The sequence below is a fragment of the Mesoplodon bidens genome, assembly GCF_964165515.1.
Source record: "Mesoplodon bidens genome assembly, chromosome: 11".
In the NCBI taxonomy this organism is placed as follows: Eukaryota; Metazoa; Chordata; class Mammalia; order Artiodactyla; family Ziphiidae; genus Mesoplodon; species Mesoplodon bidens.
This window is the reverse complement of record NC_138167.1, coordinates 55590412-55602710: the sequence shown is the minus strand read 5'-3', so window position 1 is coordinate 55602710 and position 12299 is coordinate 55590412. Positions and strand designations below refer to the sequence as shown.

Genomic DNA, 12299 nt, shown 5'->3' with positions numbered 1-12299 from the left:
AGGAAAGCCATTGGGCTTTGTTTAAATTCCTTCTCATTGTGTGTATGGCCCTTAAATTGCCTCCAGGCAGAAAGCCAGGGTGATCATAAGGCTCACATAATTTGTTTCCCTTCTTTCAGGGATTACACAGTCCTGTACTCTCTGCAGCCCAATGTCTGAAACCAGTTGTTTAAAAAAATTTGTCCAATTTTCTAGTTGTTTGTTGTGGGGAGGTTAAGTTCAGTGTTTGTTACACCATCATGGATGAAAGAAGAATTCTCTTTAAATATTTTTAAATAAAGGAAAACATCAGAAATGCTAACCTAAAAATAATTCATTTTTGGATTTGTAAATTTTATAATTTGTTTTGACACAATTAATTCTTTATGCTTTTAAGATAAAAAGTGATAGAATTTAAAATCTCATGAGTTGTTAAAAATGGCTTTACATTATTTATCCTTAAAATATGACTAATATTGATCCTTATTTTCTTGAAAATCCATAATTTTAAAAGTAATTCTCCTCTCTCTCAAAACAATACTGCCAGCTAAACTCATTGTGTTTATTTTAATGTCATTTCATAAATGAAACTATAAAATATGTAATTCAAACAGAGATGTACTCAAAATTACTGAATTTTAAATAATTTAGTGTGATTCCAATATTTAAAACAAGATTCGAAAATTTTCTAAGCAAAATTCAGAGAAACAGAAAGGAATAACATTGATCAGATTTATGTATAAACTTTCTCTGCTTCCTGAACATGCATGTATTTATCGTAGCACTTGTAACTATTTTTTTACTTGGCTCTTTCCTGCTGTACTATGAGCTCATATGAGGCCTGGATTATTTTTCCTGCTTATCTTTATCCTGCACTTACTCAGTGTCTAGTCTGTGACAGCCATTCAATAAATATTTGTGTTTGAAGAATAATGTAGTTGAATTTGAAAATGACAAGCTGACATAGTTTATCATTTCTATTTTAAAGATGTTACAAAAGGAATTGGCAATTTCCATTCATGAAAATGTGTTTAATGTTTTGTGATTGAACTACTATGCTAGCATCTTATGATTAGGTCAGCTTTTTTTACTTACCTTTATGTTATTGTTTAAAAATAGGAAGTGAAGGCTCATTTCTTGTGAAAAAGAAATCAAATTCAATTAGCGTAGGAGAATTTTACCGAGATCCTGCCTTGCAGCATTGCTCACCAAATTTGCAAAGACATTCCAATTCATTGGTAAGTTATATTGTAAAAACTGCAGTTAAATATTGTATATTTTTTGACATTCTTTCGATAACTGAAATCGTGTGCCAAAGCTAGGAGCTATTGGTGCAGAAATTCCCTAATGTGAGAAAACTCTCTCTATATATAAACACGTGTGTGTGTGCGTGCACGTATGCTATTTTAAATTTACATTTGTAGACTTTTGAGCATGCTTGGGCCATATAGGTGCTCTGTACACTTTAAAATGGTTTTACTCTTTTTTCTTTTTAGAGCTTCATGTCTATGGAGCCCAGACTAGGTCTGTGTCTTATGGTATGTCTTGGTCCCATGAATACTTTAGCTAGTAATCTTATAGTGACTCCTAAAGAAACCAGATAGGAAAATGTTCTCTTTGCTCCAAAAAATGACAGTAATTTTATTATAAATATTTAATAGGGACCCATGTTTGATCATGAAGATTTACTGAAGAGAAAAAGAAAAATATTGACTTCAGATGATTCACTCAGTAAGTATTTGAAAGTAATTACAAGTAAATAGATATTTTGAGCAGAATACAGCACTTTGATAAATTTCCTCTGATTATGCAAATTTTCTTGATGCCAATTTAACATAGCCTTCAAATTATATTTACCTAATGATTCCATAGACTGTAGAAAAATGAAATACAATTATAGATTTAAAAATTTAGCCTTTATGATGTTATACAGGCCACTTTTTATCCTTCCTACTGTGTTCCTGAAGTGTAAATAATACCCTCACCAATGCCACTCTTGATGTTCTTCTTCTTCAGGTCTGTTGTTTTTTTACACTACTTATACCACCTGATTAAATATTTATTATTTACTGTTTATCTCTGCCACTATAATGTAAGTTCCATAGTTTCGTTTTCTGTTGAATTTCCAGTGCCTTGAAGAGAGCCTGACAGTAGTAGGTGATCCATAAACGTTTACCATATGAACTTAAATTGCTTGTTTATATTTCCATTGTTTGTTTTTGACAAAAGGAACATCGAAATTCCAATCACATATGAGGCATTCAGAGAGCATTTCTTCCCTGGCTTCTGAGAGAGAATATATTACATCTTTAGACCTTTCAGCAAATGAGCTAAGAGATATTGATGCCCTGAGCCAGAAATCCTGTATAAGTGGTCATTTGGAGCATCTTGTAAAGCTGGAACTTCACCAGAATGCACTCACGAGCTTTCCACAACAACTATGTGAAGTAAGTTTAATTTATCCTTATAATTCTCAGGATATTTGAAGAGCTTTTACATTTATATCTAACTTACATGCTTAAACGTTCCTTTAAAAGGAACGTTCTGGGCCTCCCTGGTGGTGCAGTGGTTGAGAGTCCGCCTGCCGATGCAGGGGATACGGGTTCGTGCCCCGGTCTGGGAGGATCCCATATGCCGCGGAGTGGCTGGGCCCGTGAGCCATGGCCGCTGAGCCTGTGCGTCCGGAGCCTGTGCTCCGCAACGGGAGAGGCCCGCATACCGCAAAAAAAAAAAAAAAGGAACGTTCTGTTTTTGTGTCATTGGACAATAATTCCCCCATTCTTCTGGTTGTCATACAAGTATCTTAGTCTGTGTGGTATTCCAGAAGCATCTTTGGGGGCAGATAAAGGAAATGGAAATGTGATTAAAAAGGAATTCGAGGTTCTGTCCTGATGCTACATGGTAAGTATTAAAGTCTAGCAAGGCTACGTGTTGATTATGCCTTCAATTATTTAATCCTAGTAGGACAACTTAAACTGTTTAAATTAGGTTAGACCTGATTTGGCGGTCCTGGCTCTGCTCAGCTACCAACTGTGTGACAATAAGAACATATTACTGTGACTGCTGTAGACCCTATTTTCTTATCTGCAAAATACAGAGGCTCAACTAAACTATCCATAAGGCATTAATTGAGTTTTAAAATTATATGCAGCTTAAAAATTGATTTTTATGCTCAAAGTTCCTATTTCATAAAAATTAAAGTATAAAATAGTCTGCTGATAGGGTAGTCCTCTGACTATTGACTTTGTTCATCCTTTTTTTTTTATGTACTACAGATCAGAAGTCAAAGAAGATATATGGACAAAACGATCTTAATACAAATGTTTAAATTTTTAAACAAATTCTTGAACTGAACTTCAAAGTTTGAAAAAGAATTATACCTGTTTTTTAAAAACTAGTTTTGTTGCAAGTACATTTCCCTTTTTCTAATTTATAAAATTTACCATGCTTTTGACATATTTTAAGAGCAACATTGCATGATTTTTAAATATATTTAAGTGGTATCTTTCCCTTAAAGTTTGTATATCTGGGGAGAGAGAAGAAAAAAAGGTGATCCCTAACCCTACCCCAATGTCTAAAATATATCCACACTCTATCCTCCTCTTTACCTGAATAAATCCCCCAAGTCACAAGGGCCTCATTTTTTTTTTAAACATCTTTATTGGAGTATAATGGCTTTAAAATGGTGGGTTAGTTTCTGCTTTATAACAAAGTGAATCAGCTATATATATACATATATCCCCATATCTCCTCCCTCTTGTGTCTCCCTCCCAAGCTCCTTATCCCACCCCTCTAGGTGGTCACAGAGCTCCGAGCTGATCTCCCAGTGCTGTGCGGATGCTTCCCACTTGCTATCTGTTTTACATTTGATAGTGTATATATGTCCATGCCACTATCTCACTTCGTCCCAGCTTACCCTTCCCCCTCCCTGTGTCCTCAAGTCCATTCTCTACGTCTGTGTCTTAATCCTGTCCTACCCCTAGGTTCTTCAGAAATATTGTCTTTTCTCTTCTTTTCTTTTTAGATTCCATATATATGTGTTAGAATATGGTATTTGTTTTTCTCTTTCTGACTTACTTCACTCTGTATGACAGACTCTAAGTCCATCCACCTCATAAAAATAACTCAATTTAATTTCTTTTTATGGCTGAGTAATATTCCATTGTATATATGTGCCACATCTACTTTATCCATTTATCTTCTTTATTGATGGACACTTAGGTTGCTTCCATGTCCTGGCTATTGTAAATAGAACTGCAATGAACATTTTGGTACATGACTCTTTTTGAATTATGGTTTTCTCTGGGTATATGCCCAGTAATGGGATTGCTGGGTCGTATGGTAGTTCTATTTTCAGTTTTTTAAGGAACCTCCATACTGTTCTCCATAGTGGCTGTATCAATTAACATTCCCACCAACAGTGCAAGAGGGTTCCCTTTTCTCCACACCCTCTCCAGCATTTATTGTTTCTAGATTTTTTGATGATGGCCATTCTGTCCAGTGTGAGATGATATCTCATTGTAGTTTGGATTTGCATTTCTCTAATGATGAACAATGTTGAGCATTCTTTCATGTGTTTGCTGGCAATCTGTATATCTTCTTTGGAGAAATGTCTGTTTAGGCCTTCTGCCCATTTTTGGATTGGGTTGTTTGGTTTTTAGTTATTGAGCTGCATGAGCTGCTTGTAAATTTTGGAGATGAGTCCTTTGTCAGTTGCTTCATTTGCAAATATTTTCTCCCATTCTGAGGGTTGTCTTTTCTTCTGGTTTCCTTTGCTGTGCAAAAGCTTTTAAGTTTCATTAGGTCCCATTTGTTTATATTTGTTTTTATTTCCCTCTCTTTAGGAGATGGGTCAAAAAGGATCTTGCTGTGATTTATGTCATAGAGTGTTCTGCCTATGTTTTCCTCTAAGAGTTTTATAGTGTCTGGCATTACATTTCGGTCTTTAATCCATTTTGAGTTTATTTTTGTGTATGGTGTTAAAGAGTGTTCTAATTTCATTCTTTTACATGTAGCTGTCCAGTTTTCACAGCACCACTTATTGAAGAGGCTGTCTTTTCTCCACTGTATATTCTTGCCTCCTTTATAAAAAGTAAGGTGACCATATGTGCATGGGTTTATCTCTGGTATTTCTGTCCTGTTCCATTGATCTATATTTCTGTCTTTGTGCCAGTACCATACTGTGTTGATTACTGTAGATTTGTAGTATAGTCTGAAGTCAGGAAGCCTGATTCCTCCAGCTCTGTTTTTCTTTCTCAAGATTGCTTTGGCTATTTGGGGTCTTTTGTGTTTCCATACAAATTGTGCAATTTTTTGTTCTAGTTCTGTGAAAAATGCCATTGCTAGTTTGATAGGGATTGCATTGAATCTGTAGATTTTTTTGGGTAGTATAGTCATTTTCGCAATGTTGATTCTTCCAATCCAAGAACATGGTATATCTCTCCATCTGTTTGTATCATCTTTACTTTCTTTCATCAGTGTCTTATAGTTTTCTGCATACAGGTCTTTTGTCTTCTTAGTTAGGTTTATTCCTAGGTATTTTATTCTTTTAGTTTCAGTGGTAAATGGGAGTGTTTCCTTAATTTCTGTCTCAGATTTTTCATCATTAGTGTATAGGAATGCAAGAGATTTCTGTGCATTAATTTTGTATCCTGCTACTTTACCAAATCCACTGATTAGCTCTAGTAGTTTTCTGGTAGCATCTTTAGGATTCTCTATGTATAGTATCATGTCATCTGCAAACAGAGACAGCTTTACTTCTTCTTTTCCGATTTGGATTCCCTTTATTTCTTTTTCTTTTCTGATTGCTGTGGCTAAAACTTCCAAAACTACATTGAATAATAGTGGTGAGAGTGGACAACCTTGTGTTGTTCCTGATCTGAGGGGAAATGGTTTCAGTTTTTCACCATTGAGGACAATGTTGGCTGTGGGTTTGTCATATATGACCTTTATTATGTTGATATAAGTTCCCGCTATGCCTACTTTCTGGAGGCTTTTTATCATAAATCAGTGTTGAATTTTGTCGAAAGCTTTTTCTGCATCTATTGAGATGATCATATAGTTTTTATTCTTCAATTTGTTAATATTGTGTATCACATTGATTGATTTGAAGATATTGAAGAATCCTTGCATTCCTAGGGTAAACCCCACTTGATCATGGTGTATGATCCTTTTAATGTGCTGTTGGATTCTGTTTGCTAATATTTTATTGAGGATTTTTGCATCTATGTTCATCAATGACATTGGCATGTAGTTTTCTTTCTTTGAGATATCTTTGTCTGGTTTTGGTATTAGGGTGATTGTGGCCTTGCAGAATGAGTTTGGGAGTGTTCCTCCCTTTGCTATATTTTGGAAGAGTTTGAGAAGGCTATTTGTTAGCTCTTCTCTAAATGTTTGATAGAATTCGCCTGTGAAGCCATCTGGTCCTGGATATTTGTTTTTTGTAAGATTTTTAATCACAGTCTCAATTTCAGTGCTTGTGATTGGTCTGTTTATATTTTCTATTTCTTCCTGGTTCAGTCTTGGAAGGTTTTGCTTTCCTAAGAATTTGTCCATTTCTTCCAGGTTGTCCATTTTATTGGCATACAGTTACTTGTAGTAAGCTCTCCTGATCCTTTGTATTTCTGCAGTGTCAGTTGTTACTTCTCCTTTTTCCTTTCTCATTGTATTGATTTGAGTCTTCTCCCTTTTTTTCTTGATGAGTCTGGCTAATGGTTTTTCAATTTTGTTTATCTTCTCAAAGAACCAGCTTTAAGTTTTATTGATCTTTGCTATTGTTTCCTTCATTTCTTTTTCATTTATTTCTGATCTCATCTTTATGATTTCTTTCCTTCTGCTAACTTTGGGGTTTTTTTGTTCTTCATTCTCTAATTGCTTTAGGTGTAAGGTTAGGTTGTTTAACTGAGATATTTCTTGTTCCTTGAGGTAGGATTGTGTTGCTATAAACTTCCCTGTTAGAAATGCTTTTGCTGCATCCCATAGGTTCTGGGTCGTCATGTTTTCATTGTCATTTGTTTCTCAGTATTTTTTGATTTCCTCTTTGATTTCTTCAGTGATCTGTTGGTTATTAAGTGGTGTATTGTTTAGCCTCCATGTGTTTGCATTTTTTTTTTTTTTTTTTTTTGCAGTACGTGGGCCTCTCACTGTTGTGGCCTCTCCTGCTGCGGAGCACAGGCTCTGGACATGCAGGTCCAGCAGCCGTGGCTCATGGGTCCAGCCGCTCCGCGGCATGTAGGATCTTCCTGGACTGGGGCACGAACCCGCATCCCCTGCATCGGCAGGCGGACTCTCAACTACTGCACCACCAGGGAAGCCCTGTGTTTACATTTTTTACAGATTTTTCCAGTAAGTGAAATCTAGTCTCATAGTGTTGTGGTCGGAGAAGATACTTGATACGATTTCAGTTTTCTTAAATTTACCAAGGCTTGATTTGTCACCCAAGATATAATCTCTCCTGGAGAATGTTCCATGAGCAGTTGTGAAGAAAGTGTATTCTGTTGTTTTCGGATGGGATGTCCTATAAATATCAATTAAATCCATCTTGTTTAATGTATCATTTAAATTTTGTGTTTCCTTATTTATTTTCATTTTGGGCGGTCTGTCCATTGTTACAAGTGGGGTGTTAAAGTCCCCTACTATGATTGTGTTACTGTCGATTTCCCCTTTTATGGCTGTTAGGGTTTGCCTTATGTATTGAGGTGCTCCTATGTTGGATACATAAATATTTACAATTGTTATATCTTCTTCTTGGATTGATCCCTTCATCATTATGTAGTGTCCTTCTTTGTCTCCTGTAATAGTCTTTATTTTAAAGTCTATTTTGTCTGATATGAGAATTGCTACTCCAGCTTTCTTTTGATTTTCATTTGCATGGAATATCTTTTTCCATCTCACTTCCAGTCTGTATGTGTCCCTAGGTCTGAAGTGGGTCTCTTGTAGACAGCATATATAGGGGTCTTGTTTTTGTATCCATTCAGCCAATCTGTGTCTTTTGGTTGGAGCATTCAATTCATTTACATTTAAGGTAATTATCCATATGTATGTTCCAATTCCCATTTTCTTAAGTGCTTTGGGTTTGTTACTGTAGGTCTTTTCCTTCTCTTGTGTTTCCTGCCTAGAGAAGTTCCTTTAGCATTTGTTGTAGAGCTGGTTTGGTGGTGCTGAATTCTCTTAGCTTTTGCTTGTCTGTAAACATTTTAATTTCTCCATCGAATCTGAATGAGATCCTTGCTGGATAGAGTAATCTTGGTTGTAGATTTTTCCCTTTCATCACTTTAAATATGTCCTGCCACTCCCTTCTGGCTTTCAGAGTTTCTGTTGAAAGATCAGCCGTTAACCTTATGAGGATTCCCTTGTATGTTATTGGTGTTTTTCCCTTGCTGCTTTTAATATTTTTTCTTTGTATTTAATTTTTGATAGTTTGATTAATATGTGTCTTGGTGTGTTTCTTCTTGGATTTATCCTGTATGGGACTCTCTGTGCTTCCTGGAGTTGATTGACTATTTCCTTTCCCATATTAGGGAAATTTTCAAAGGGCCTCATTTTAAATGTCACTTCCTTACCATCTTTTTCCTTTCTTCTCCTTGTCTTCCCTCCAGGCTAGGTTGGCTAACATCTTGTTTATCTTTCCCTGGCACCCACTCTTTTTCTTCCAGTGCTCATTACTATAAATTTTGATCTAAGTTATATTGTCCTCACAAAATTGTAAACTCCTTGAGAACAGGAACTGTTTTAGCCTTGTTCATGTGTATCCCCAGTGCCTACTAAGGTCTGACATATAGTAGAGGTTTGATAGATGATTACTGAACTAATTTGTGAAGGAATTAATGACTGACACTTGGTAGACCATCAATATGTGCTAAAGAGTAAGTAAAAGAAAACTAGAATTTAGCCTAGCTGAAATAAAGAGAATGAAGAGAGCATGGCAAGGTGAGATACATTAGGGCATTCAAAGACTGCACCAGCTCATAACTTTCTCTAAGGAAATTTCAAGTCAGCACCACTATATGGCACTTTTTGTTACTGCTTGTAACTGTCTCTTTACAAGAAAATTTGCTGATTAAACCTTGGGAATAAATAATGTAAAAATCTTTCCTTCTGAATAATCTTGTAGTATCTGAAACAATGATAGGAATTTTGAAACAAATTTTTTGGGCAGTGATCCATTAATAAGCCTTTATAATCATGTTAAACTGTTTAGAATTCCATATGAGAATAAGTACATATATTGATATATAAGAAGGAGAATAAGGAAGTGATTGTTTTTTGGTAGTTTAGCCCTTTGACAATAATTCATACCAAACATTTAAAAAATTGATATGATACATAAATGGAAGTTTGCTATTATCATAGTAAAATTAGAAATTGCTTAAAAATAGAAAATAGAGATTTGAAACAAAACGTTTCATTTAAAAGAGGAGGTTAGGGCTTCCCTGGTAGCACAGTGGTTAAGAATCTGCCTGCCAATGCAGGGGACACGGGTTTGAGCCCTGGTCCGGGAAGATCTCACATGCCGCAGAGCAGCTAAGCCTGTGCACCACAACTACTGAGCCTGTGCTCTAGAGCCCGTGAGCCACAACTACTGAGCCTGCGTGCCACAACTACTGAAGCTTTTGTGCCTAGAGCCCGTGCTCCGCAACAAGAGAAGCCACCGCAATGAGAAGCCCGCACACTGCAACAAAGAGTAGCTCCTGCTTACCTCAACTAGAGAAAGCCTGTGCACAGCAACGAAGACCCAATGAAGCCAAAAATAAATAAATTAAATAAATTAAAAAAATAAAAAAAATAGAAAATAAAAGAGGAGGTTATAAAATAAAATGTGTATTATATACATGACTACCTTATGGTAAATCTTACTTATATTAAAATGTGTAACAATTTCTAAAAGCTAGTGTTAAAAACTGTATTCCCAGGATTATGTTATACTGCTTATTCATTAAGTCATTAGTTCAAAAATATTCTTCCATTTTACTCATTGCAGGAATAGTTTACAAGAAAAGCTGAATTAGACTCTATACCTTATTTCTGTGAGCCTGCTTTTGACCTTCTACCTGTTATGTTTTTCCTGGCTTTACCCATTTTATAGCAGAGCAGGTAGTACCAGTCAGTATACTGAAGTTCTCTTGTAGATTGTGTTTTCAATTTTTTGGAAAATTCTTAATGGTTCTAGTTACCAGAAGTATAGAAGGCAGAAATTATAGCTAAACTAAAGTTGTTCAGGTGGTTCATTTAAAAATTTTTAAATATTGTCTTTCCAGACTCTGAAGTGTTTGACACATTTGGACTTGCAAAGTAATAAATTTACATCATTTCCCCCTTACTTGTTGAAAATGAATTGTATTGCCAACCTTGACGTCTCTCGAAACGACATTGGACCCTCAGTAGTTTTGGATCGGTCTGTGAGGTGCTCAACCTTGAAACAGTTTAACCTGTCCTACAATCAGCTATCTTTTCTTCCTGAGAATCTCAGTGATGTGGTAGAGAATCTTGAACAGCTCATTTTAGAAGGGTAAGAAAGGGGTTCATTGAAGAAAAAAGGGTCCCCTCACATTGAAGTTTCATAAGGTTGACATACAATGACATTGTTTCCATAGTAATGAGTTTTACATGTGATAATGTGATACATGTGATAATGTAATGTGATAAAAGACTGAGGAAATTCATAATACAGCTTCTATCAATTGACTTAAATTTTTAAAACTAATTTTAAAATTAATAAACATGCTTTAATGCTACTTTTGAAGATATTTTGACTATTTTTCTTCAAAGCATGTGAATTTATGCAATTTAATCCTCATTTTGTCTCTTACGACTAGAAATAAAATATCAGGAATATGTTCCCCTTTGAGCCTGAAGGAACTGAAGATTTTAAACCTTAGTAAAAACCACATTTCATATCTATCAGAGGACTTTCTTGAGACTTGTCCTAAAGTGGAGAGTTTAAGTGCCAGAATGAATTTTCTTGGTAAGTGTTTTATATGAGTCTTCTCCTTCCAGTCCTTTTGAGTGTTGTATGGGTCGAATGCAACAAATAAATGTAATTGCATGAGCCATATATGGACATTTTAGGTGGGGATTTAAAGGTGGCATTTCAGTTAAATATTATGCTGGAGTTTTAAATATCAAGTTAGCAGGTTGGTGATAAAAAGAAATGAGCTGTCAAGCCGTGAAATGTGGAGGGAACTTAAATGCATATTGCTAAGTGAAAGAAGCCAATCTGAAAAGGCTACACACTGTATAATTTCCACTATATGACATTTTGGGAAAGGCAAAGCTAAGGGGTTAGTAAAATATTCAGTGATTTCCAAGATTTTGGAGGGAGGGAGTGATGACTAGGTGAAGAAGAGGGGATTTTTAGCGCAGTGGAATTAGTTTGTGTGATACTGTAATGTGGATACATGTCATTATACATTTGTCAAGACCCACAGAATATAGTACACAAAGAGTGAACTCTGTTGTAAACTGTGGACTTTAGTTAATAATAATTTATTAATATAGGCTCATCAATTATACATATAAGTATACCAAACTACTCTAGTTGTTCATAATGGGGAAAAGATGCATGTGTCTGGGGTGGTGATGGTGAGGGGTAAAGGTAGATGTGGGAGCTCTCTGTATTTTCTGCTCAATTTTTCTATAAACATAAAGCTGCTCTAAAAAAAGTCTGGTTTTAATATTCAAAAATTTTAATATTAAAAATTGTATTACAGTATTTAACATGTTGTTATTGTCATAGGCTAAAATGTCAATATCTTGGAATGCAGATAGTCATTAAACTGTGGTTCCTTTTACACGATTATACTAAAAATGCTTATAGTTGCCAGAGCTGCTTGAAGCAGAAATACTGAGTTTCCTATTGAAGTTTCTTCAGCAGATTTTTGGACTATAAGTACTATTATTATTTTTTAGAAATAAAATTAATTATTTAAAAGTTTTAAAATTAGTTAGGTTAATGTGTATTCATTGAGCTCTTGCTCTGTACAAAATATTATAATAATATACAATATGATCATCACTTTTTTTTTTTTTTTGCTGTACGCGGGCCTCTCACTGCTGTGGCCTCTCCCGTTGCGGAGCACAGGCTCCGGACACACAGGCTCCGCGGCCATGGCTCGCGGGCCCAGCCGCTCCGCGGCATGTGGGATCTTCCGGGATAGGGGCACGAACCCGTGTCCCCTGCATCGGCAGGCGGACTCTCAACCACTGCGCCACCAGGGAAGCCCCATATGATCATCACTTTTATTAAAAATCCTGGAATACTCTATGTTCTCTTAGCATGTGAGACAACAGGGAATTATGTTCATTTGTAGCCTGTCTGAAAG

At 35.7% G+C, this 12299-nt stretch overlaps 1 protein-coding gene across 7 annotated transcripts in view; it reads left to right on the top strand.

Annotated features, from left to right (window-relative positions):
- The window catches only part of LRRK2 (leucine rich repeat kinase 2), a 142494-nt gene that overhangs the window by 63675 nt on the left and 66520 nt on the right, over positions 1 to 12299 (top strand). For 5 of the 7 annotated variants that reach the window (XM_081249265.1, XM_081249263.1, XM_081249266.1 and 2 more), the window contains exons 21-26: positions 1099 to 1217; positions 1476 to 1517; positions 1641 to 1710; positions 2209 to 2426; positions 10236 to 10486; positions 10794 to 10942. In XM_081249265.1, the coding sequence (XP_081105391.1) occupies positions 1099 to 1217; positions 1476 to 1517; positions 1641 to 1710; positions 2209 to 2426; positions 10236 to 10486; positions 10794 to 10942 (849 nt within the window). The remainder of the gene's footprint in view (positions 1 to 1098; positions 1218 to 1475; positions 1518 to 1640; positions 1711 to 2208; positions 2427 to 10235; positions 10487 to 10793; positions 10943 to 12299) is intronic. The other 2 variants (XM_081249269.1, XM_081249267.1) reach the window with 1 other exon arrangement.